Source organism: Triturus cristatus, chromosome 3_2, assembly GCF_964204655.1.
Source record: "Triturus cristatus chromosome 3_2, aTriCri1.1, whole genome shotgun sequence".
NCBI classification, from domain to species: Eukaryota; Metazoa; Chordata; class Amphibia; order Caudata; family Salamandridae; genus Triturus; species Triturus cristatus.
Window position 1 is genome coordinate 55,310,496 of NC_140584.1, and position 26,990 is coordinate 55,337,485.

General features: G+C 40.2%; 1 protein-coding gene across 4 annotated transcripts in view; it reads right to left on the minus strand.

Annotated features, from left to right (window-relative positions):
* The window catches only part of IGSF9B (immunoglobulin superfamily member 9B), a 1,286,301-nt gene that overhangs the window by 971,215 nt on the left and 288,096 nt on the right, over positions 1 to 26,990 (minus strand). For all 4 annotated transcript variants that reach the window (XM_085647232.1, XM_085647230.1, XM_085647233.1 and 1 more), the window contains exons 3-4: positions 23,839 to 23,985; positions 10,910 to 11,061 (exon numbers count right to left, since the gene is read on the minus strand). In XM_085647232.1, the coding sequence (XP_085503358.1) occupies positions 10,910 to 11,061; positions 23,839 to 23,985 (299 nt within the window). The remainder of the gene's footprint in view (positions 1 to 10,909; positions 11,062 to 23,838; positions 23,986 to 26,990) is intronic.

Below are 26,990 nucleotides of genomic sequence, written 5' to 3' on the forward strand. Positions count from 1 at the left end.
GCTTTGTTGTGTCCGCCATGCGAGGGCGTAGTGTTGCTCGTCGATCTTGACGTAAAAAATCCACCTCTTGTGCCAAGGAGGGCCGAGGAAACCCCAATCTTGAGCGCTGTTGTTCATTATCTGACTCGCTGTCTACTGCTGAGCTGAGATCCGATACTGATGTTGCGGCTTCTGGGGCTTCTTTCTCTCGGACTTGTGTGGATTTGGGAGGAAATCTATTAGGCGTTCTTAGGGAGTCGAACTTTTTAGCAAAGGTGAAAATTTGTCCATTTTGATAGTCTGCTTTATCCCTCTGAAACTTGAACGCTTTTCTTTTTTTAATTATTTCCTCCTCTTTTTTTAGGCGAGTAAGCATTTCTTCACGGAGTTTCTTGGCATGCTCTGATGTTTCCAATTTAGCTATTTCTGCGTTTACCTCCTCAATTTTGGCTTGAAGTGTTATCCGGTCACTATCCGCATATTTAATTAGAATTCTCATAAGTCTCCCTGATGATTCAAGGCTACTTTCCGCCCATTCGTTTAACATGTTGGGGTCAGGTTGTTCGTAACTAGGAACTAACATAATGCGCAAGCCTCTGGGAATCTGTCCTACTTCCAAATATCTAGACAGTGAACGATGTTCCCACCATTTAGCTTGCTCGGTGCGCATTAACTTCTCTAATTTTTTTAAATGTTCCTTTAATGAGGGAGATCCTGTTACTGTTGGCGTCGCCTGCGGGGTTTGTGAAGATTCACCGGCCGGTGAGTCTTCGAACATTTCATTAGCCGCTTCCTCTCGGCTCCTCAGCACGTCAGCGGCCATTGTGCTGCTATTCGGGTGTGATATCAACTGTTGAGCAACAGTACCTCCGATAAAAATATCACGGGCTGCGCTCACGCACACTCCTACACCAGACCATACGATAATCCCTCCGTTACCTCAGTGAGTTCCTTGACGTTGCTCGGGTCCTCCGACTCGCGCTCCACCACTCTCGTCTGGGGCATAGAGGATTCTTCCGTGGTCCGGGGGCTACCGCAGCTGGTCCTTACAGGACTGTAAAACTTTTTCCGGTTCACCGAAAGTCTGCTTCCTGCCGCTGGCCCAAAATTGAAGGAGGGGTCTCGTGTATACTGGGGAAGCAATCCCAGTAGAATCAATATAACAAGATTCGTCTCCAACTTCCACGTCTCCTCGGAAAGACGAACACAGACCCAAAATCAGTGCAGAAGTTTTTATTTCATATCACCCAGCACTGCCGCCATTACGCGTTTCGGCCTGCAAAGAGGCCTTGATCACATGACATGCGAGGACGACATTCACAGTTTTAAAGTGCTAGTGTATAGTCACGTGGTACACAGTGATTGAGTCATCATAGACATAGAAACAATGAAAGAAACGGTAATGAATCGCTATTCACTTGTGACATAATGCCAAACTTTTAGACCAAGCATTGAATCAAATCAAGTATTATTAGTCATCATAATAATTGGTGACGTGAAATACTCATAATGGCTTTGTGTATAGATATGGGGGGTGAATAAAATTCACCTACGTTGAGAATGACCATAGTTCAATTTACACATATCACATATCAAGAGCCAATCAGAATCGCGCTCGCGCACGCCACCGTACGCGTACGGTAAGCGTACCGTAAGCGCACCGTAAGCTGGCTCGGATATATATATTGATTTAAAGGCTATTTTCTCAGAATCTACTGAACAGATTTACACCAAACCTACAAAAGGCACTTCCTTGACCTGAGGACTACCTCTCTGCCAAATTTCAAGTAATTCTGTTCAGCCGTTCGGGCTGTAGCCCTGTCTAAAGGTCCTATGGAAAAATGCATGGGAAAAACGCGTTTTGGGACCCCCCTTTTATCTCAGCCCCCGCTTGACGAATCCCCCTGAGACTTTCAGGGTAGGAGCGGAGCGTAGCGCCCCACCTATTTTGAAAAATTCGCGAGGATTCGTCGACCGGCGCCAAAGTTATTCAAAATAGAATGTTGCGGATTTCCTATGGAAACGTGGTCCTAACTATAACTACCTACTGGCGACCGCCAGTAGGTAATATATATATATATATATATATATATATATATATTGATAAAGCCTAATGTGCAGGCGAAACGCGTCTCTCTTTTCAATGCGGGGTCGAGGGAGACCTCAATTATAATAAATGAGCCGTATCCCTACTTACCTGAGTACGTGCCTCTTCTTCGTTGAAGTTGGATTGTATTTAATATATATATATATATATATATATATATATATATATATATATATATATATATATATATATATATCTATATTATTCTATGCATAACATGTTTATAGGTCACTGCATAGTTTTCATACAAGTTTTTTGATTAGATGCTTATGGGTCTCTGTTTTATATATCTATCACAATATGTAAATATTATAACTATTTTGTCTACAAGTGCTTCACTATTAAAATATTGAGGAAAGATAAAAGTTTAAAATGTTTTAAAAAATTGCTATAAAAATACACAAATAAATTACCTTCAAGTAAAGCAACACCTGAATGTCTGAGTTTATACAACTTGAAATCTCAATATATTATTTTCCTTATACATGTATGCCCTTTCTATATAGTTATGTATCTTTATATTTATTACTTTACTCATACTATAGTAGAAGAAAAAAACATCTTTGACTCTCTCCATTGCACTACTCTGTCACCTCATTTTACTACTACGATCTCCAAAATAGCCCTTTCTAGACTCTTCCATCCTCTAGCCCTACCTTAGCTCACGCTGCACCTCATTTTACTACTATGATCTCCTAAACAACCTTTCCTAAATTCTTCCTTCATGTATTCCTCCTTTGACTCATCCCAACACTCATTTCACTGCAAAGATTTCACTAATCCCTTTCTGGAGACTCTTCCCTCCTCCATCTCTCCTTTCACTCATCCTAAACTTCATCTTACTACTATGATAGTCCAAATAACACTTTCTAGACTCTTCCCTCTTCTATCACTCAATTATCCTATTCAATCCAACTAACAGACTCCCATATCCACCACTGAAATGAGCTCATATTTCCCTATAATAATCTGCCAGTAATCCTTTTTGGGATCCAGAGTAGTGTGCTACTCGCCGAAAAGCATTTTGAAACCTCATCAGGGGTAGTAAGCACTATATAAATATAATTACAAATGTGGGGATACACTATGTGTGTCTCTGAGGAAAACCTATGTTAAGGATTTAAGGCAGCATGACACCACAGAACTTCCTCCCCGGACTTTTATATTGGTACCTAGACCCTAGACACAGTTTCTGTCCTACTACCCAATTTCTCCAACAGGGGTCATATTACAGAAGTGCCCCGGAAGGCAACAGTGCTCCTGCTTTGCACACCCTCGGGCACTTTGGTATTACAGAAAGGGCTGCAAACGCTTGTGCGTCCCATTCTGAAAAACCAAAAGAGTTGTTGCACAAAGCGCCAGCGCTATTATCAGAGGGTGTTGCATGGGGGGGATCCCATGCAAATAAGGGAATTCCTTTACCTCTGCGCCCACGTCATATTATAGACGTGGGCGAAGAGGCAAAGAAGCTGTCAGGGGACGCGTTGACAGTGCGCCACCTAGTAGGTGGTGGACTGTCAGTGCACCCTCTAATGGCAGCCCTCTGGAGGGGGGAAATGGGTCCTGAGGACCCCCAGACATCTCCTTGCAGGTGGGTGCTGTCACTCACTGCACCCGCCTCAAGCAGATCGCTAACGCCCTTTAGTGCAGGCAGGTTGCCACCTGTACAGTGAAACACGGAGCAGCTGCTTCAAAGCTGCTTTGTTTTTCACCTGAATGAGCTACCACCAGGGTAGCGCAACACAAGTTCACGGCTTTCCTCAGGACAGCGCATTCCATGTAATAGGAAGCACTCTACCTGTTTGCCCCTAGCGCACCTTTTAAAAGGTGTGCCCGGAACAAACAAGGAAAATTAGCCATATGTATGATACAGCCCCTGGTCTCTAATAAAGCCTAAAAAGATCTCTCTATCCTTCGGTCTGGGAGCCCTCCACCCTCTCTTCAGAGATCTCCTAACTCTTCTAAGGACAAGGTTTCAAGGCAACTCCCACCAACCTTGTACCTGCCATTGTGCTGTGTTGATAATGGAGATTTTAAGCTTAACGTATTGGTCTGTTCAAGCCAGTCTGAACTGGAAATTGAAGCTCTTACACTGCTTCCTGCCAATCGCCACTGCCTGTTCAGGGGGCCACAGGGCAGACAGGGCCCCAATTGTGGTATTTAAGGCTGTCTGCCACTGGTGTCATGAGGGACGTTCTATCATGGCTCTTCAAAGTGGACAAGTGCACCCTTTTTGCACATGAATCAGTGTTGATAAGTCGAGGAGTCAAAGGCATCAAGGAGGTAATGTGGGGGGCACCAGCTCAGAACTGAACTAATAAATACAGTAAAGTATTGTTCAGCCCAGTGCTAATCTTTTAGTTAAAAGGAAGGATTTTAGTTTACAGCAAGAGTCAGTCATAGAGTCCTGGGAACACTTTACAGTAGTAGCTTTGTTATATTTCATATCGGTACCCTGACATAGGTTTAGAGAACATCGTACACTTTCCCTACATCGTCTCCCCTTCATGTCATATGAACGAGCCTTATAAGGACATAACTCCAAATAAGGATAGAATGCCTTACAGGGACTGAACGCCTTATAAAGACTGAGGCCTTTTAAGGACTAAACCTTTCACCTAGTTTCATGACGAGGGTGGGTTTTGCCCGATCGATATTGCTAAGACGTCATCCGTAGCACATATGAATAATTTATGAGAACACTCTTCAGGGGGCATACTTCACCTCTCCTATCTACGCACAAAGGTTTAAAACCCAACATCATGAACAATGGCTAACACATGTACATAGACTGTATAAATACAGCACCTCTTGCTATCAGTAAGCAGGAGGGAACTGAGACTTCAAGGCCGACACACTGACAAGAGACGCTGCGGCTCTGGCATGCCATCGCTCCAGCTGACAGTTGTCTGACTACCCCTTGCGGGGTGTCCAGCTCAAGTCCAGGACGAAGTTCCACACTCTCAGTATCCAGGTATGGGGGTTCGACTAAATCCTAGTGGGATTCTTGGCTCTTAGACTCTTAGGCTCTCAGGCTTAGGTTCTTTTGCACCTACTCACATGCTAGGTACACTTAAGTACATATAGTCAGGCATCTTAGGGGTACACACTTTATTTTATAAATGCATTTTATATTCATGTATATGTTCATGACTATTGCAAAATGGTAGAACAATACTATTCCTTTTTATTCACTGTACTGCTGGTTCTATATCTCTGCTACTGTGTTACAGTTGTAGCAGCACATATATTTTACATGAGAAGAACAACGGTACAATAAATTCCTATTGTAAACACGCTCGACTGTTTCTTCTATGTATCTCTCTGAGAGCAAAACAAGCAAGCATGAGTGACTGGGTGAAAAGTAGTATATTGTTTCAACGAGTCTGAGGTTATTGTGTTCTGAGGTTGCCAAAAACTAATCTCTCTGATAACAGGAGATTCTAGTGGCACTGCGAGCTAGCTAATGCAAAACATAGGCTAACATATGCGGCAGGAGTGTACGGAGTCAGTATGCCATCAGACCCACAGTATATGTTATCTGTAAACAGCCTGCATGAAAGGGTGCTAGCGGACCTTTACTACAGATTGCTTCCCCTGGCTGTTCCCCATGCCAGGAAAATCCTGAGCTTTTCTTCCTGCACAGTCTGTCCTTCTCCAGGGGCATGCACACCTCTTGCCGCTTTCAGAAGTCAGACAGGCCTCTAGACTCGTCATCCACTCCTCCAACAGAAAGTTCAAACTTCAGGTGATATCCTCTCACTTTTGGAAGACTATCTGTCATGCAGACACCAGCCTGGGTCACGCGGAATTCTTCGAGTACTCTGCAGAGCACTCCCTTTCTTGGTCAAGAAAAACATGGAACTGGAGAAAAGTGGAGTACTATGTATACCACTTTTATACACATTACTTTATAATCGGATCTAATGCAAAACAATCCATCAATAAATACACGCTATAATATCACATTTACATTTGGATAGAACATGCAATACATTTACTAGTTAAAATCGGGATAAAAACATTAATCAAATCCTCTATTAAGTACATGGCTCATATGGCTGGTGACAAACACTTCAATGTATAGTCCTAATTTCAGTGCTTTTGGGAATTAAATACCAGGCTGACTGCAGGGATTTCGAGATTGCAAACACCACAATAGTTCTAGTGTCAGACTCACATATTCTTAAGGTGCTGTCTTATTCTTAACAACAAGCAAAGCGTTTTGACCCATTTTGATCCAGGTCTCTTGTAGGCACTTCAGAAAAATAAAACATGTCGCATAGTTTCATTGAATTGATCACAAACTGGTCATAACTTCGATCATGTCCAGGAGATGACCACCTCATCATAAAGGCTGCAATTGTCAGGATACCCAGCCTGAACTTTATTAAAAAGGTTCTGAGGGTGGATAGGAACAATTCAAAAAGTCTTCACATTAACGCATTTCATGGAAAGAAAACTACTGGACAATTGGCCCACAGAAGATGATGATGACTGCAATTTATCAAGTGTACAGTACTTCAATCGCTCCTTCACTATACATTGCACGCTTAAGGTGAAGAATGAGGTATTGGGCCAATAATCCACTAATCCCAGATCTGTCAATGTGTTCTTCATATATCTCAGCCAGGGCATCTTCATCACCAGAGATCTTCCAGTAACATCACAGAGAGCCTCTCTATAGGCATAAAGCTCCCTAATCTACCTAATTCTATACAAAATTGATCCAAGGTGTGCATACCCAACTATTGTTTTAAATGGCCAGATCGAGTTTTATTGGCAGCAAAGGAGTACTCTAGGGTAGTCTCAGCAAAGATCTTATAAAATCATTTTCAGCTTTCTAGGTTTCTCCACATAATTGTCCTCTTAGCTCCAAGATGTACATAGCTGCGCTAGCTGCCTACAATCTATATAATCTCAAGGGCCAGTGACACAGGATGAGTTGCTGCATGCCTGGCACACAATAAATTAGAATTCTCTGTGTTTCAATATATGGGAATCGGAAAGACTGACACAAAGATAAATAGAACTCCATTACTCTTTCCAGGAAATTTTCACCAAGTGTTATTTTACCCCAATATTTTTGGTGGGGATTAAATGGGTACTAGGTACGGTACAACATCTCTTCTTACATATTGGGACTATCTCTGCTCCCATCCAGGTATTGGGTAACGTGAACCTACTGCTATTGCATTCAATAAGGTGTTTATATAAGGAGCCCACATGGTAGCCTCAGAGAGGAAAAAATCTTGCTGGAATTTTCTCAAGACCTGGGGCATAGCATGTTTTTGGACACTAATAGCAATTACGGTGTCAGACAGGGAGATGGTAATACCAGAGTTTACAAAGGGCTTTTGCTCGGCCTGGGGAGATGTCACAGAAGTATCTACAATAGCATTTGCTGGATGTTTAGAATAAACAGCCTCAAAATGTGTAACCGAGTCGTTTGGCTGAATGTATCCTTCTGGTTTCATAAGGTGATTGTATCGCTATGTGCCAAAATATTTTTGTGTTATTACATTGTAGTAAGTCTTCCCAATTTCCTGTCTCCCACTCGACTTTAGCTCCTTTAATGGTCTCCCTCGAGAGTGCCCTAGAGACTTTTAGTCTGTCTCTGTCACCCAGTTTAATAGTGGCTATGAGATTAGACTTCCTTGTCTGGCAATCAGAGTTGAACCACTCTTGCCCCTTTGTGGTCCTATATTCTCTTTAAAGTTCTTTATAAAAAATATTTTATGTCATTGAATAGCCGAATATGCGCTTCCAGTAATAAGAGGACAGTCTAGGATGTCACTAAAAGAGATACAATGTTGGGATAATAATACTATTAATGGATTTGATAGCTGTAGGACTGTTACTAATGTTTTCTCATTTCATATTCTTCCGATTATAAGTAATGATTAGCACACTGGCTTTTGTGCTACATCCGTCTGCCTGGCCAGGAATCAAAAATCCAGTTAGGTAAAGGGCCAGGGGTTCGTGGTCACTCTCATGTTTTGGGATCTCCATCATGTCAATCATTGTTTCCCATAACTGTACATCAAGTAGAATGTAATCAATGTTGCTTCTGTAAGTCCCTCTTTTAAATATTGAGACTGACATATCGACTCAGGGGGGAGTGGCTGTTACATGCACGAAGGCCATAAAATAATGGGATGTCGACTAATTACAAAGCCAATCTGGTAAATTGGGGTCTAGGACGTGCTGCTAATTCCAAGATACCACAATATTCATCCTCTTCATTTGCTAGCTCTCTCAGCAACCAACACAGATGAAAGTATGTATTGAAATCTCCCTCAATATTAACTACAAACATTTTATTGAGTATGTTTAGTAATCTATCCAATAGATGTACAGTCACTGATTCTGAGAACTTACTAGTGCTTCTGTTGTATACGTTAACTAAGGAAAGAGCTTTCAGATTGTCCTTGTTTAACAAAATGTTTTAGATCCAGTAAATCTGGAGAGCTAGTTGGGATCTGCTTTATGTCACTGGTTAGTAATGTTTAAGCCCACACATGCAGTCTACCTGATGGTCGGCCACCGCCAGATTTCTCCGCTAAAATCAGGCAGATCTCCCTAGTGGCTCATGTTTCTTGAAACATACAAAGATCAAAACCATCTATAAAAAAAACAGCAACCATCAGCCTTTTTCGATTTTAAGCCTAATATATCCTAACTGGTCATGGATACATTCCTTAATGTAGCACCCTTGCGCGTCGCCACAGTTTCTGAGCTGCTTCCCCCAATAGCTAACATTGAGCCGGTGCTGCTGTATATATTTTGCATGTTTTGATTGACATAAGGCATACAGAAATTACTAAACATTTCAAGGTCCTTTTTGCACACATTTTCTAGACAGGGAATAAGGATCCTCCAATTAGGGTTTCAGAATTGGTTTAAGTTTGTTCTTTTTCAGATGCAATTTTCTGTCTTTTCCACACACACTGCCTTTGTGATAGCTCTCACATGAGGTTACAATAATGCTGGCTCCAAGCAAGAATATCCAAAACAAGATCACTTTGAAGTGTGAGGTCTTTGACCTCGACTATAATTGCCTTCCTGAGCAGTAATCAGGGGCATGCAAACGGGGAGAACATGCCTATAAAATTCCTCACATTAAACAATAGAAACAACTGTAGTCCTACCCCCTTATCCCTCCCATCTACCAAATAGCAGCACACAGGAAGAATTAAGAACCAAACAAAAAGTCAGGATACCAGTTTCATAAACAGTCCGGCACTCTAAGCAGGGGTGCACGCCCTCTTACAATACAGAGGACATTCGAGGCAACAACAATAACCATGAGAAAAGAAAGTAGTTCCAAAATGTAACTTATATTTACATACTTTGTAAAATTATTGTCAGGTTGTATCAGCAGAAAACATGAAAACAGGTTTGTGAAGGCCACGTTTCCAACAATAAATATATTTCTACCACCTCTCGGCCTTCCCCAAACTCCATCCATATTCAGCTTCAGCACCAAGGAGAACTTGGTAGCTTTCTATGGAGCTAAAATCATCCTAAATGTATACTAGCTACCAAATCTTTGGATGCCAAAAACTGAAGGCTTACCAAAAGCTATCTTCGGAGTAACAGAAAAAGGCATTAGGAAATGGCCAATCCTTTGATTATCTGCTAAGAATAACCTATGAAGTGGCACAAACAGGTGTTTTTGCCTTGCCCTTGTATTAAGATTACAAGTAGTGAGGCTTTACCACATTCTTAAACTGTTGGCCCTGTGCAAATATAAGCAGGAAAAACAGACATGACTTGCACTGGGAGGCACACCATGCAGTAATCAGGTGCACACACATTCATAGGAGATAATATTCTTCATTCCCCTCTCCTCAGCTCTAAATTGGATGGCAATAAAGACTTGGAGAAATGTTATGCCCTCAGTCATTATTACCACATAAAAATACCAGGGGGCCAGCAATTAAGCTATTAATAATAAGACACCAGTTTTTGAGAATCCTAACCTGGGCCTAAAGAATTCTTTCCCCTATAACTTTTCAAATTATTCTGTAAGAAACTTAACTACAAAACGTTCAACAGTTTTCTGGCCCTCATTTAGAGTTTGGGAAACGAGCTAGTCTGTCACAAACATGACACATATTTTGTCTGCCTTCGTACAAGTGCTTGTAACAAGGTGGACAAGATATCTTTCACAGTTGTGATGTAACTCGTCTACCAAACTCTAAAAATCAGTCTCTATATCATTTGAAGCATTCTGTATATCTAAAAGAATAGAGCCAGCAGTATCACTTTTGAAAGTCCTTGGCTTCCCCTCAATCAAAAACACCAGAAGAAAAAGCCTGACACTTGCAATTCCTTCCATTCCTCATCTTTCCCCATAATACTTTAGTCTCTCTTAAAATGACATATCTGTTCCTACATACAGACTTCTTCCACTTACCCTACCTTACCTTTCCTCACCCCAGACATACCTCATCTTTTGCGAGCTGTCTCCCTAACAAACCCTCCCATAACATACAGTGCCATTTCCAATCACCTTAACTCTTCCTTTCTAATTCCCTCATAGAGTGCCTTACCTTTCACCACCGGCCTCAAAACATCTTTTAAATTCAGCCGCACTCTTCCCACCTGCCCCCGGTTTCCCTCCTGAATGAAGACTGCGAACACATAGTGAACTAATACAAGTGCCTCTCGAACTAAAGTTGCAATAGCCTACAGGGGGCAGGATGATGCCAGGAGGAATAGCGGCAGGGGATCAGAAAAGGAGAAAGCGATAAGAAGGAATACATTAATGTTGGCATTCTGACTCATTACTACTATATCCATGGTAGCACCAGTCACCTGATACTTCCTAGTGTCTCTCAGAAGCTCCCCATCCTTCAGCCAGGTGACCACAGGCTTGGGGTTCCCAAACGCTGTGCAGGTAAGGGTGGTGCTGCTGCCTTCCTTGGCCTCGACATATTGAGGTGGGGTTTCTGTGAAGGTAGGTGGTGCTGCAGAGGAGGAAGAAAACCAAACCAGGCCCATGAGAAAGCCAACATCGAAAAGCAAACTATTATGACAGTGGATCATTGGTTGAAATTAGAAATGTATTTTAGAGGAATATCACAACCCTTGGAAAAGCAATGAGTATCAACAGGATACAATAGTTGCTTGAAATAACAGTTCTCATCTGAAAGCTATAAGCTGATTTCCTGCACTGTGCATGCCTACAACAGGTACGATAAAGAAACTACAGTATGTAATGTTGCAAGTACAGTGCCAATCACTTACGAATTCCTGTTTCTTCTACTCAAAGAATATGTAGACAGAATGCATGCACTCATTCTGCTAAATGGTAAAAGGGCGGTGGGGGGGTGAAGATTTTGATGGAAGGTATGCAGTCTGGCAGGACTGCCTGTCATCCATATAGCGCAGCAATAGTACCAGTCAACCAAGCACAGTCATGCAACTGCACACCAACATGAAGGTGGTAGGTCAATGTGTCAACCTTGCAAAAGAGCAGTATTAACTGTCAGCCATGCATGTACTACCAGTCAAAAAAGTACTTCAACTGCATTACTATATTTGTATTACCATCAAACATGCAGTGTAGCAGTACCTCGTATAATCTACACATAATGAGAGTGCTACTCATCAAACATACAGTGGGTCAGGATTACCTTACCTATCTAGCGATGAGGTTGAGCAGAGCTACTCATCAAGCCAAGCAGACAAGAATACTAACCCTGCAGAGGAGGGGTGTTATTCAACAGCAATGAAACAGCTGCACTACTCAGCTATGCAGTGAGGCAATGCTTTTATTCAACCATGCTGTGGGAATAGACGACTTTCCATGTCAAGCCATGTAATGAGGAAGGGCCTCCCTACCAGTAAACCATGCAGGGAATCTGGAACAACCATCAAATCATGTAGTATGGCAGGTGTAGCCTACCAGTCAAGCTATGTAGTGTGGCGGGACCCCTGGTCAAGACAGACCGTACAGCAATACTACCAATCTAGCAAAACATGCGCAATCACAACGTAGGGTCGTGCAGATGAGCCATGCTATCACTTAATCTATTCTGTTGGATGATACACCAGGTCAAGACACAGTGAGCAAAACTCTCAGTCAAGCCTATCTTCCAAGTAGAAGACCCAACTATGATTAGAATTAGAGAGCGTGCCGCTGAGAATGGCTGCTTCAATGAGAGAATGCACTTGCCTTTGAAGCTATGAGAATTTAATCTGAGTATAAAAAAGTATTTTACTGGACATTTCACCACAAGTCTATGCTGTAGCTTAAAATGGAGGTACTTTTGTAAACACAGGAACCTGGGACCCCATAGTGCCTACTTCCCTAACAGCTGGCCAAGCTGGGTCCCGTCTCCTGAACAGCGCTGCCTTCTACCTGATTTCCCTTGAAATGGCCTGCCCTACAGACATTCTGCAGAGTCCTTTTCATTAAGGAGTTCTACTTCCCTAATTAGTCAGTCTTCAGAGCATGCTCCCACCTGCTTCAAACTGCCTTCACCCAGCCTGCCTTCTATGGCAAGAAATGAGATTGTGTCTGTCAACTTGAGAATCGTTGACTGGAAAGAGGTGACCACACCTAAATATTATCCTGCTAATAGCGTTATCTAGACATCTTTCCCATGCCCTCTTCCATTGCCATGAGGCCGAGAGGGTAAATTAGTCATTTGGTACTGCTATTAAATGCTGCTTTGGATCCCAGTGTCTTATCCTACAGCGTAGGTTGCACTTAAGCCCACGCCGCACAACTTCACTCCCAAATGTGGGATTAGCAAAGCATTGTCTAACAAATGCACTCTTCACGAACCCTTAACCAAGAGCCCTAGGGCCCAATGTAAGAATGTTTTGCGATTCCGCATGATGCTATATATTGAAGCCCAAAAATTAATGTCACAAAAAGTGCATAGCATATTGACCGAATTGCAAGTCCGTAAATCTGCAGCATTTCCTGGCAGTTGTGACCAGATAGAAAATCTTAAACACTGTGTACTGAAGATTTGCAATTTGCAAATGGTTGCAAAAAATGCATTCTGTAGTAACCCACTACCATCAAGTGGAACCACGGGGTAACCAGGTGTAAAGTATAACAAGCATGGGCAAAGTATAACAAGCATGGGCAAAGCCAATCAGTTTTGTTTACCAATGTTTAGCAAGGAACACATTCAGCTTTGCCAATGCCTAAGTGGATATCGCAAAAGTATAGAAGACAATATGCATGTGCATTATGATGGAACACATGTTGGGTCAAACTATGTGGTGGCCACAATGTTTTTTAAAAAGAAATACAAAACGTCAACAATTATAACTATCCCTCTTAAATGGGGTTAGTAATGATATCTGATCTTTGCAAAGGGAGTGGGTGAGGCACAAGGAGAGCCCATCTATCACTGCCCACCGTTAAAAAACTGTAAACCCTATTTTTATTACAAAGGCAACTAGGCTACACCACTTGGAAATGACAGTGCCTGTATGCAAAAAAAAGAGTATTAGCCTCAATGGAATTGGAAGCTGACAAAGTTTCAAAAAGTAACCAAAATGACAAGCATTGTTCTAAAAAACAGCTCTTTAAAGGCATCAAAATGAGAAGGCAGAAAGAGAGCATGTAGGGTGATATCACTAAGAGCTGAAGCCATGTGTGACTTCAGGCACTCTGAATTGGATACGCACTATCGTATCCAGAAGATCTGTTTTGTCTCTCTTTCCATGGAAGGGAGCGATTAAAAAAATGTCAGGTAAATCATCTGGAAGTAACCAGATACTGATCACTGCACCATCCTTAATTTCAGGACACTCCAAGATGGATGACTTTGGTAAGACAGTGTTAAGTCCAAAAGGCTTGGTAGGATAATAAGACGGAATCTGGTGGCTAGATATCACCCCAAAGAAAATGTCCTCTTCTTTCAAGCCAATAAGAAGTATATTTTCTGTTAATTATTTATTTATTGAATACATTTATATAGCTCACCAGGACCAAATGCATGTTGCCACTTCAACAGTAGCACAACCTCGCATAAACAGAACTGACTTATAGTACAGAATCGCCACGTCGGAACAGGAGGGAATGTGGCAATTAATTGGCCATTTTATCAAGGAGCCAGAGAGGCACTTTTGAAAAATCAGTTCAGAAATAGCCAGGACAAACAGGCATTGAGACGTTTCCTTGATTATGTATGGATCTTTTGGCATCGGTCGGGCGTCGGTCTCCAAGGCTGGTACCATTACCAGTGGCTACATACTGCCTCTCTGCCTTGAATGAAAACTCAGAAAGTGTTGTTATAGGTTTTGAAGTGTTTGAGCATTCTTCCCTTCCATTTTCAGTAATAACAATGTGGCATGTGTCTGCTTTAAACTCTGTTGAATCCCAGGGCTGTCAGGTTTCCCAGGGTTTGGGGTTTTGGGTTTTCTATACTGGGACTTGTACCTCTGAGTGCGAGTGGGTGGGAGGCTTGAAAGCACAGCAATCGCAATCACAAACTGCACCAACCATCTCGCTAATAAGAGAGAAGTCAATACTTAAATTGAACAGCATACATAAGTAGTGGCTCATGGAGTAGTTTGTGTATTGCTTTGCACCCAGGTGTTATTTCTATTACAGTTTCTTGCCCCGCAGGTTTCTCTGGTTTAAGTATTTTGATTGGTCGGAGGTGAATACTGACTGCTAGTTCAGGTGTAAGTAAATCGCCTATTTAATATGACATTCTCATGTATGTTGTGGTCTATTTGTTGGTAGTGTGAGACCATTTGTTTTTGCTCCGGTGACCATAGTTGTGGGTTGTCGGAATGTTGTCAAAGGCTGATATTGGTTCTAATTTTCCTACCACCCACATTGAATTCTAGGAGTTTTAGTCCTACAACTACTTGTTGCAATTGAATGTAAAGGGAAGTCCTTGGCCTGTGGCATCGTCCTGCTGAATGTAACTGTTGCCCTTAATAATTTTCTTGTGTCAATCTTTTCAGTGTAAAGTCCTATATCAGTTGTGTTGTTTGCTCTATGATTGCACTTTATTTGACTTTCATCTTACACTTGTATGGCTAGAAACACAATTTTTATTCCCGAGTATATATTTGTATAATTTACTTGTTGCTGTTCTTTTTTGTAGATAATTTTTAGAAAATGTACTCTTGTTCCTGTATATAGCTCAGGGGCTTTGTATGATGCTTGTTTGCGACACAAGAAGCCATTGGTTTGGGATCCATAGGCCTGCCTTTTTGACATAGTTATGATGGCTTTTTTACATTTTTATTCAGCTGGAGGTGATTGTACAGAACTGATTCAGTGGCCAGGTGTACCCATTCCTAGCCATGAGTTGTTTTAGCCAATGGTCCCTGTGGAGTTTCTGATTTTATCATCGTCAGGGGTCCAACTTCCATGCTATTGAGGAGCAAAGTGCAACCATCATATTTATTATAGGTCAAGCATTGGTATGGAATTGCTTCTGTTGTTGCAGTTTCTTCATGGTTCTGTGTTTGTCCCTTCAGATGGTACACTGTTTGGCGGATGGTTTCAGGATGCATTGCTACTCCTTCACAAGGGTCTTTGCCATCTATCAGAGGCATTGCATAAGGATCTAGGGTTCCTTCACCTTGGTTTAGTTGTTGTCACCTATAGGTGCGTCCTTTATTTGCTGAAGCTTCCTTCCTGCATTCAGGGTGTGTTGCCTCACTGTCAGAGTATGCTCTGCCTCTTTCTGAAGCCCAGGCAAGTGGCATTGTACTCTTGATGCCTGGACTACTTGGGTGCTTTATCACAGCACTGTGTGGTTTTGGTGCCAGGTTCAGTTCTTGGTGAGGTCAATTTAACATTTCAACTCTTCTATTAAATGGTCTCCTATTAAAAAATGATGCTCCAACTGTTTACAGTGATATTGCATAGCAAATCTGGATCCCTCATTGTATGACTGTTAAGCAGATGCTGCCACCTTGGTCCTGGTGTCTAAAGAGTGACTTGCTCGAACGTCTGTCGTATAAACTGGCTGAAAGAGACGTTGTATTGAGTGGTGTTTCTGCTGTTAAACAGGATTGTTCAAGCTTTTTCTTTTTGTCAATTATTAGTCTCAATATGGATCACAATGATATTTACACTTTGTGGGCTTGGTTTTATAGTGGGTTGGTAATGAGTCTGATTTTCTGTGTATATTTGTTTCATTTTACTTGTTTGTCCTTAGGTTTTGCCATAGTAAGGACTAAGGCTGTGGTACACTTTCTTGCAGGTAATAAGGGAAATATGCCCTCTGACTGATGGTGGAAATTGTGCATCTCCTATAATAGCCATAGGATGGATAAACAGCTCTGACAACAGGGAAGCCGGCATCGGCTCTTCAAGCAAATCGGTACTTGAAGTTAATACCATCTATAGTTGTGTTTGATTCTTCCATTGGTAAGTCACACTTTTTGGGTGTCACATGGGGTACCCAATCCTTTATGATATGCCTGGTTTGGATGGTGACTAAGGGCATCACTTCAGGTCAGCAGAAGGAACATCTGGTTTCTTCATAGCTGTTGCTCAGTTACAGATGTTCAAGTAAGATGATTCCTTACTTTTTTCCCCTAAGGGTATGATTTTTGTGTGATTTGCGTGATCTTTCCAGATGTCTGGTGCCAATCATACACTGTTATTTCCTGTATTTAGGTTAAGACACACGCACACTGTGCTCTACCCATATATTTCTGGGCCAGCTTGCCATTGCTTTGAGTCTCCTGTTACGCTACATGGTGGGTTGGATGTGGTGCCACTTCACTGCAATTCAGTCTTTTTCATTCAACTACATTTAAGTTGATGCATTTTATTATTTGAACATAAGTTCCATGTGTCTTCTGTTCTCTCGGGATGAGGACTACGTGCTGCTTTATAGTGAATAGGCTGTCTGGTGTGTCCTTGGGGTTCTTATAGGAAGAGGAAGAGGAGGAGCCAACATTTTAAAAAACGAGAAAGCGTTGTCCTAAAGGGACAAGTGGACGGCTCATCACCAGAGTTAGGACTCACCATGTTTTGAAGGACTGTGACAATAAAGATTACTAGTAAGTAATTGGGACATTACTCCACTGCATTTAAAAGTGACTAGATTACATTAGATTCTAACACCTTAATTGAGCTATAAACTTTACAAAAAAGATTGATCCTATCAATTTACTCTGCAACAGATTACTGAAACTGGATATATTGATGATGAATGTGTGTGTTAGTGACTGTTTGAATAAATGAGTAGAGATGTGATTTTCTCTATGAGTGAAATAATAGGTATGTGAATACCTGTATGGGTGAATGACTGCTTGTATGGCAGGTTGCATGGGTAAGTGACTGGTTGGCTAAGTACGTGTATGAATAAGTGCCAGAATGATTGAGTGAGTTGCTGTGTGACTACCTATAAATATGTTTTATTACTCTAAAAGTTATACTTTAAAAATACGCAAAACAAACTAATAGGAAGTTAAGGAAAGATCACTTTAAATTTAAACACACTTTCCATGGTTATGTGTAAGCACTATGTCTGTAAAAGTGTTTTGAGACATCTAATGAGGTTCAACAGCACCTGGTATGGAAAATGGAAAAGAACGTTAAAGATATGTTAGTATTTGATCTTCATTATTAGAGAATCACAAAAACATATATTACTTATATTGTAACAGTCTATTACAACGTACAAAAAATATTATTTTCCCTTTTTTGCTGTTCTCAGCTTTCATACTTCTTCACCTTAACAGTTGTCTGTATGAAGCATCATCTTCAAACAGCGGGGGGGGAAATAATCAATAGATCGAAAAATAAAAACCATACATGCACAGTACAACACAATAATTAAGTGAAGCTATGCATAACACTCACTACAATTCTTTCATTAGCTGCTTTTTCTACAGTTACTTCCGTAAAATAAAGGATCCCAAGTTAAAAATATTTCTAAAATTACAATATGACAAATAACTACATCGTAATGTTCCATTTTAGAGATCCTTGTGAAAACATCACCCCAGGTAGACCAAATGATGTTTGCGAAATGGTGATACATATGGACAACATCCCATACTGTAGTTTTAATTCCACAAGTAGTACCTAGACGTTTGGTTGATTACACCAAAGGGTGTTATTTTTTAGTTATAAAGGCACTTTTTTCTTTCAACTTTAAACTGTTGTAATTGGATTATGTCCATTCAGTTTCTGCCTTCAATTAGACAGTGTAGTATTTAGATGTGGTATTAACTCCTTTCTGGAATATAAAACAACTCTTCAATTTTGAAGAAGACTACAAAGACATTACCCCCAATAGGCCGAATTATGTTTAAAAGACTGATGAACCACACAGACGAAACACCGTACACCACTTTTTTTTATCCACTATTCCTCCTTAGAACTTTGGTTGAAGAAAGAAAAGATAAAAGTTTGGTCATTTGGAAGGAAGTCTTGGTTTTAATCTTAGGTTGATGTCATTACATTCCGTCTATCCAGATTCACTCTTTAAATAGACAGTGTAGTGTCCAGAGGTTGTAATAATTCCTTCGTGAAAAATGATAGCTGAAGTAGTTTAAGTTCTTCCCCAAATTGATATTTGTACAGCTTTGAAAATTGTAATTTTAGTTTCCGATTTGGAACTATCTGCTCTGCATCATTGAAGCATTACTTGAAGGTATTTGCCAGTTCTTGTTAGGATTATCATAGAGATAACATCTGATCTGTAGTTTGGGCAGGTCATATTTTGGTGAGCATTCTTCAACAATTTGTCAAAAAGCACAGTTTAGGAATCTGGTAATGTTAAGTAGCGAAAACCATCCGTTTTGGATGGATTATCTGTTTCTTATAAACAGGTTATTGGTCTAACTGAGGAGTACTCTCTTACACAGCTTGCATCAGCACTAACTTTCCTTTCATCAAAATCAATCAAAAACAAACCAAACAATGTTCGTACTTGCAACAACGCTACATATGACATACTTTCTTTAAATACAGTACTTCCGATATTAACAAAAGTTGTACCCACACTTAAACCTAGTGATTTATGGACAGTTGTAGCATATGTCATAGACAGTGGGAACAGCAGGCGGAGTACATATAAGTCTTTAACTAGCCAAAAACATACAACACAATGTATAATCTGCTTCACAACATCGATCCGATCAAATTAAATAGCCAAGTATTCAACCTCATCTCTGTTTGGGAAATTAATAAACTCACTTACATTGCCCACTTGCACCATTTACTAACCCTTCCTTTATATTTAAATTACGGCACAAAATTACTTGACAGTTTTTGCAACATCTAAAATCTTTTATAATCCTGGAGTTTTTGAGACAGGCTTTTCCAAAGGATCCAATTTTGCTTGTAGTTTATCTGTGAGTGGTATTGTGACTCCCTGATATTCAATTTTATCAATAGCTGTAATTTCCAAAATATCTTCTTTCTCCAGTTGTAGTAATTGTTCATTAAACTTGGAGCACTCTTGAAGTGCTGGCATTAAAAAAACTACAGACTTCTGTTCTTCAATTAAATTGTACATTAGTTCAGCAGCTGTATTATTAGATGGAAATAGTTTTTTGATAAGACGACTTTCCAAAGCATTGATTAAAAGCTTCAGTTTCTTCAATACTCTTGATACCCCATGGCAAGCTTCACCAGATAATTTCTGGTATTCTAGTTTATTGTCATGTTCAACACTTAGCATTAGAGGTAATGAAAGTAATACCTTTAATGTTATGTGCAGCTAATCCTGTTGGTGCTGTTACTACACATGGCAAATTTAATTCTGTAGTCGTCTGTAGATAACCAGTGAGAACTTTAATTAGGAAGCTTGTTCCAGTGCCAGCTTGGCCACGGATGTATAGTAAAATTGGTTTGTATGAAGAACAATCACACGGTTTCCTCTCATGGAGAAATCCATGCTATATGTTACCTTTAACTTTGTTGAAATTTCTTTTTGGTCATTGTTCAGTTGTTCGAAATCCACAGTTTCCTCTCTTGCTAACTGCACTGTAGTCTCCAACTCATTCATAGCTATATCTGCTTCATTTTGAATAAGTGGTGCTCCAATAGTATCTTGACTCGCTGGTGCACAACTTAGGCAGCTTTGTAAAACTCTCCTTGGCTATATCAACAGCAATGGTTTCTTCCTGTTCAATCTCATCTTTCAACATTTGCAGGTAGGTTAGAAATACTGAGCACTCAATGCTGTCTTTCGCAGCATTGAAAGAGTCTTCGTAACAGTCATAGTATCCAAGTAATTCTGATTCTGCGCACCGTGGCTTAAACAACTGCAAAAGTGCCAAGTAGAAAAACTCTCTTCTCTGGGGTTTCACAACGAAGCTTTCGACGGTTAATTAGATTTCATTTGTTGTGGCTTACCAAACAAATGTCACATCCAAGTACTCCATATGTTCCTTCTTCTATATTTTCACTTATATTACTTCTATATGTATAGTGCTGAAGTACTTTATAAAGACACATATTTTGAAGATGAGGACTCCTTCTTGGGAAGTATGTATACAGCATGTTAGTTTTCAGAATATCTCTACTTTCTGGTTCAAATTCTGCGAGATACTGTATTTTTGAGAAATCAAAGGGGTTCTTGGTGTAAACAATGTCCTTATATGATAATAGGCGATATTCAATGGTTTGCTTTGTTTATGTCGACGGCGTTTCAACCCCTGGAGAATGAGGGGTCTCTTCAGGACCTATTAGTATAGGGACATCTGAAATTAAAGGTGGTCAAACAGCGTGAAGGATGTGCACCTCAGGTTAGTGAAAGGATAAGAACGCGTTATTCACATGGGTCCCAGACGGGCACCCAGTGAGGGGAAGTGGAGCTGTCAGGAAAGCTGAAGCGCAAGAGTGTGCTGCTGCATAAATGAGGGATTGTTGTCATGGCAATCCATATGGGCCTAGATGGCCTCGCAAATGAGGAATTTAAAAAAACGGCGTTTCCAGAAGAGTGAGTTCTACTCTGTATGATGGCTAAAGACAGGGCCCAGGTCACGACAATCTGTGTACCTGTCTAATAAATCAATTAGAAGGAGCCGTATCCACGTGCAACTGCTACGCGTCTGGGAGACCCGCTTCCGTCAGTGTCTGTGCATGTTCACTGAGGACACAATGCACTTTTGATTGGATAAAACTGAATTTATACTTACATAAAGAATTACTGTTTGTACCAGATAGCCAGTTGTATTGGTCTTTTCTCCTTTGGATATCGAAGCAACCCTGATCTATATGGCGATTCTGCATATAAGTATTACTATTCCATATTTTGAGATAGCACATGTATGAAAGACAAGACAGGCTCATCAGTTTCTGTTCAAAATTGTGGGGCATTGTTTACCCATAACAGCATGTGAATAAGTAGAGCACCTCTAGCTTGGTACTCTTTGCAACAAAAGAAACCAGTTACTTGGCCAAGATGAGGATACGTACTGTTACAACTGAAAGCCATCATCGCTTGAAACCTGTGGTAAAAATATTTGCAAACGTTTGCAGGGTACAGTGAGCAAAGTTCTCTTGGTGTCTTAAGATTGATTACTTTTATGTTTGAGTTCCCTTCTCGTAGGAATTCAAGCAGGTCACCTAATGCGTACTCAGCACCACTGAGTGTTAGGAACCACGTCGGTGCTTCTAGGTTTTTTAACATACATTTCCCTCTACTTAGCGATGATACCAATATTCACTGGTGCCAGGTTGGCACGCCATCAAATTAATCAAGTTGTATTCTCCTCTTTTTCTTTAACTTTGTCAGTTAATCCCCTTGCAGTGATATTTTGCAGATTCACCCCTGTCTTGAGAATGTGGTTTACTGCATAAGATAGGCCTGAAAAGTCGCTCTCAAATAAAAGGTGACATTTATAGGAAATACATTAGCAAAATCTAGGATTCTCCGAATATAGTCTAGTTGATCCATACTCAGCTGCTGGTATCTGTCCAGGCCGGTCATCATACCTACCACCCATTACTGTGAGGAAGAGATGCGGAAAACATCGAGCTTCTAAACATTTCTCCCAAACACTCAAGGGAGCTCCTCTTACTTTTTTTCATTTGAAAAAGATCAATTGCATCACCAGTAATCTCTTTAGAATGCAGAGGGTGGATACTGTAGTGTTCATAAATTTCTTCTGATGGGGATTGATCCCCTTTTCAATCTGACCTCTTGATGGTGATGTGTTGTCCTCCATATGTGCTACATTTTGGAGAACATCTACATCTTTATAATAAATATTATTTTGTACCAGATATATTGTTGCTTTTTTTACTTTACCAACATCTACTAGTTCTTGCCATATTTGTTTTGCTCTTCGTAGGGACACCATTGACCAGAATAATAAGTGCTTCTTCCAAATCTTTCTGCACCCCTACAGTTTCAATATTCTACTTCAAATCTAATGGCAATCTTAAGCGACCAAGCGAACAGAAGCAGTGTTGATATAACTAGACATGAAAATATGAAATGTAAAAAGAGAAAACTTGGAACAAGCCTTCTTGATTCACACACTGAAGAATCTAGAACACGAATCTCACTTATTAGGCTTTCAATATACCTTCTGCAGTTCAGAAATAACATACACATTTTCAAAGAGTACTTTCTCAAACAATGAGAACAAAGGTCCCCCCCATATATGGCAGATGGAATCAATTGCTGCTCAATCTATCCAAAATAGAATTATCCGATTTGTTGTCAGACTGTGCTCCATTGTGCTGCAGCTTGGTTTTTATAATAGAAAAACCTATGCATACACAAATTATCATCAGATAGATGTACAAAGATAGGCACAAAGAGTTAAATGTCTGGGAAAAGGAGAAATGACGGTTGCAATTACAAAATGTGGAGTAAAGATGAAAAAGAGACTTAGATTCACACAGAAAAAGTAAAAGCAATACTGATAGGAAAAGAGGGTGAAAACAGGGAGAGATAAAGATGTGGAGGATGGTGAAGGTGAAGGTGATGAGACTTGAAGGGGAGAAAGAGAACGAAAGACACAATGGCAGTGGAACAGATATCTAAACAATTTACTAAGTGAAATACTGAAAAGAAGAAGATGGGCAAACAAGAAAATCTAACAAGAGGAAAACAGATAGAGATCGAGGAGGCACATAAGGAAACAATGGAAAGAAGGTAGTATAAAAGCTCAGATGCTAAAAGGCCAAAGTAGCAGAGATTAAGGAGTGCAAGAAGAGTGTAAAGAAAGAAAAACTAATAAGGCCTCTGGGGAGCACGAGTTCAGGGAAGAAGAGCAATTGGTGTATGCTGTGAATTGTAAACAAAATGAGCTCTCATGGCTGATGACGAATACCCAGCAAGGGAAGGTGTTACCAAAAGTATAAGGAAAGAGGGTGGAAAGAAGTGTCAGCAGCGAGAATAGTGATATAAGTATGAGGAACACAAAGGTGATGAGAGGAGTACGAGGAAGCTGTGGGAGTGCAGAGTATCAGGAGGGTATCAGGAGGGAGAGGGTAGGAGAAAAGTATGATTAAGATGAAAGAAGTAGTGAGAGGAGAATGAGGAATGTGAGAGGAACATGAAGAAAGCAGGCCTTCAGATACGTATAAGGAGGGTAACAGGGGTGACAAAAGTGTGAGGAAAGTAAGGAGGTAAGAGCCATATGGGCAAGGAGAGTTGGTGAGAAAAATATGGGGATGGCGATGGGGTGAGAGGAGTAGGAGAGTAAAAATGAGGAGTATAGTTAGAGTGGGAAAAAGTGGTTAACATTTGAGTGTCAAGGGTTAGACATTGGAATAACAATATTGGAGAGTTCAAGTACTGTGATCAAAAGTTGAGTGATCTACTTACCGTTCACGGTCAGGTGCACCCAGCTGCCATTGTGGAAGGTGTCATACTGCTGATCCATCATCAGCACTTTACACTCGTACCAACCTTGGTCTTCTGAATGCACCTGCTCGATACGTAAGGAAGCTTTGTCATGCAAAGTGGCACGGCCTGAAAAGAAAGATAGAGAATGAAGCAGGAATTGCTGATGGAACACAGAGCAATTGATAATAATCTCAGCTTGTTCTAGCCCTAACACAACTCAATTTCAATAAATAAGTTGATTTATTTAAGACGAATATCTCTTAAACAATAAACAGATGCAAATCATAAAATGTTTTTAAATACATAAACTTCAAAATTTTAAATCATTTACAGCCATTAAATATCTTGCCAGTGCGCAGGTAAGGCCCATATATTGCATTAAATATACAAATTTCACAGCAGACGTTCCTGTTTTATAGTATATATATTTTGTTTAATGGGCTTTAAATGCTAATGTCGTAAGGCTAAAAAAAAAAAAGTGTATTACAATATGAACATTTGTGCAATGCTTTAGCAAAGAACAGCTACAACGCCCATCCAAATGCTTCAGGGAATTTATACCTGATGGGTGTGCATGTCGAGGATGTAACCCTACTCTAAATTTTAAAATTATACTACACATTTACTGGTTCGGAAGAGATAATACATATGTGTAGATAAATAGTTATTTTCCTGTGACTCACACAAATGGGCGGTTGAATTGTTTAAACTTAAATACCTCATATCTCTCTCTTGACACCGACAAACCTAACGCTGTCATTTCTCTTTTTGAAAAGACTATGTATGGGAGGGCAATATTCAAATGATTAATCTTTGATAGAAATTGCAATATCCATCAACTGTTTCCTTACCTCCTTAGTCCAGCTAAGCTCACTTATGATGATTTCATCTTTACAGTCATGACTTTTTGATGAGCTAATATCAACAGTTTCTTCCAAAATCTCAAGGCTTGTACTTGGACAATGGAGGCCCATGATTTCAATTCAGATCCATTCTAACAGCTGAAGCCATGGCGCATTTAAGTAAGGATAGCAGGTTTTTCAGATATTGTCCTTCTACCTTTTCCTAATGTAAATGTCCACTTAGGCCAAGTATCTGCACCCCATAAAAAAGTTTGGCAGTACCATAGCTTAAAAAGCCACAAACACCGATTATAAAGAAAGCCCTGCCTAATCTCGTTTGAATTTGTAGTTCTCCCAAGTGCTTTTGAGTTTAGTGTGTCCATGTGCACAAACCAGATAGGGTCTTGTTAAAAACCATCTTCAATTCTTAGAATCAGAGACTTGTTCTAACTTTGTCTGCCCAATTGACCATACATGCCTATGTGGCTTTCTACTGAAGGCCATTATTTTGGTTTTATCTACCTTAAGTGTCAATTTATTATTTTTGGCAGTACTTATCAAAACATGCCAGTTTTCTCTCAAGATCGGCTGGGATCCTGCCCAATATTACCAAGTCTGTTGTACAGAGGAGGCAAGGAATATGTATACCTTCTATTTTGGGTGAGAAAGCATAGGAATCTAATAGGATTTTAGGGAGGTATTCTAGGTATAGTCCAAATAATGTTCCTGCCAGCACACACCATTGGTGTAATCTATTTTCAAAGATTTATATTCCTGGAAACGCAATCTCTAAAATCCAATTCACCCTGACCCAATTGTTCTTGTGCAGTTGTTTCAATATTGCTAGCAAACATGTAGATATCTTTAAAATTTCAAATTTGTACCACAAGATTTCTTGATTTACCAAATCAAGTACGGCATGAAAATCCACAAATCAGGTGTATTAAGAACCCCTGGTTTCAATAGATTTTCATGAAATGGCCCAAAGACTCAAACAATGATCCGTGATTAAGTGTCCTTCTTGAAAACTACTGTGTTCTATAGCCTCTTAAATCCAGTGTTTGTAATATTAATTTTGCATATACTTTTGCCCCTCCACCAAATAAACTGATCACAATTTTTTGGGATCGTCTGGGTCATCCTTTTTATATAGAGACTTTATAAAAGGCGCCTTTTCCAATTTGCTGGATATACTCTGCTAAATGTGAGCTATTGGAACTGCAGAGAAAAAAGATCTTGACCACCATTCTAACTTCGATTTGATTATATTTGCTAGCAATTTAATTTAAGGGAAGAAATGGTATTATTTTTTACAGTTGACACTGAGAACAAGAAGAGAACCTCATTGCCACTCGTGAATACCTCCAGAGGAGCATCATCGTTTTTGTGGCAGCCAGGGTTTGCTTGTATATTTTCCTACTCCTAGATATCTTTTAATTATCCTGGGAAATTTGTTTTAGGGCTTTTAACAGTTTTGGTATGCTTCTGTGCACTTCAGATCCAACCACCTCTCCCTTGTACAGATCCACAAAACGGAGACCGCAACTTTCCTCTCAGATTGCTGCCAGCCACAAAGCACTGCTGCTGGTGCGTTGATACGCAAATCTCTCCTGATCCACAGAGGATCCGCAGCAGATCCACGTCTCTTGCAATACATAAATGTTTTACTTTAATAACTCCAATACTACTGAACAGATTTACACCAAATTACAAAAAACACCCATTCTGGACCAAGGTCATTTCTGGTGTAATTCCATTGAGCAGTTCGGGCTGTAGTCGTTTCTTAAATTGCATGAGGAAAACCTGCTTTGGGAACGCCCCCCCCCCCCCTTCATTTTTCTGGCCCCGCTTTACAGATCACCCCAAAACATTCCAGACAGCAGTTGAAGTGTCAGGTAAACTAGTTTCAAAAGTTCGTAAAGATTCGTCAAACTGCGTTAAAGTTATTTTCAAAAGAAAAAATGCTTTTTTAATGGAAACTAACTATAACTACCTCCTGGCGACAGCCAGGAGGGAGATATGTATTCACTGAAAAAAACATAGGTTTCAGAGACGTTATAGCTAGAAATTAGCATTTAAAAAACCTTAGAAATTCTCTGAATAAACCATAGGTTTCAGGGACGTTATAGTTAGTTGGACATTTCACTTGTATAAAACCAGAGAAATTTGGCTGTTATAGTTAGTAGAGCTAACTATAACTCACTTCCCCGCAATGCACTGCTGATGACGTCACATATTACATCACTCATGACATACTCAGTGACATCTCTGATGACATCTAAAATGACA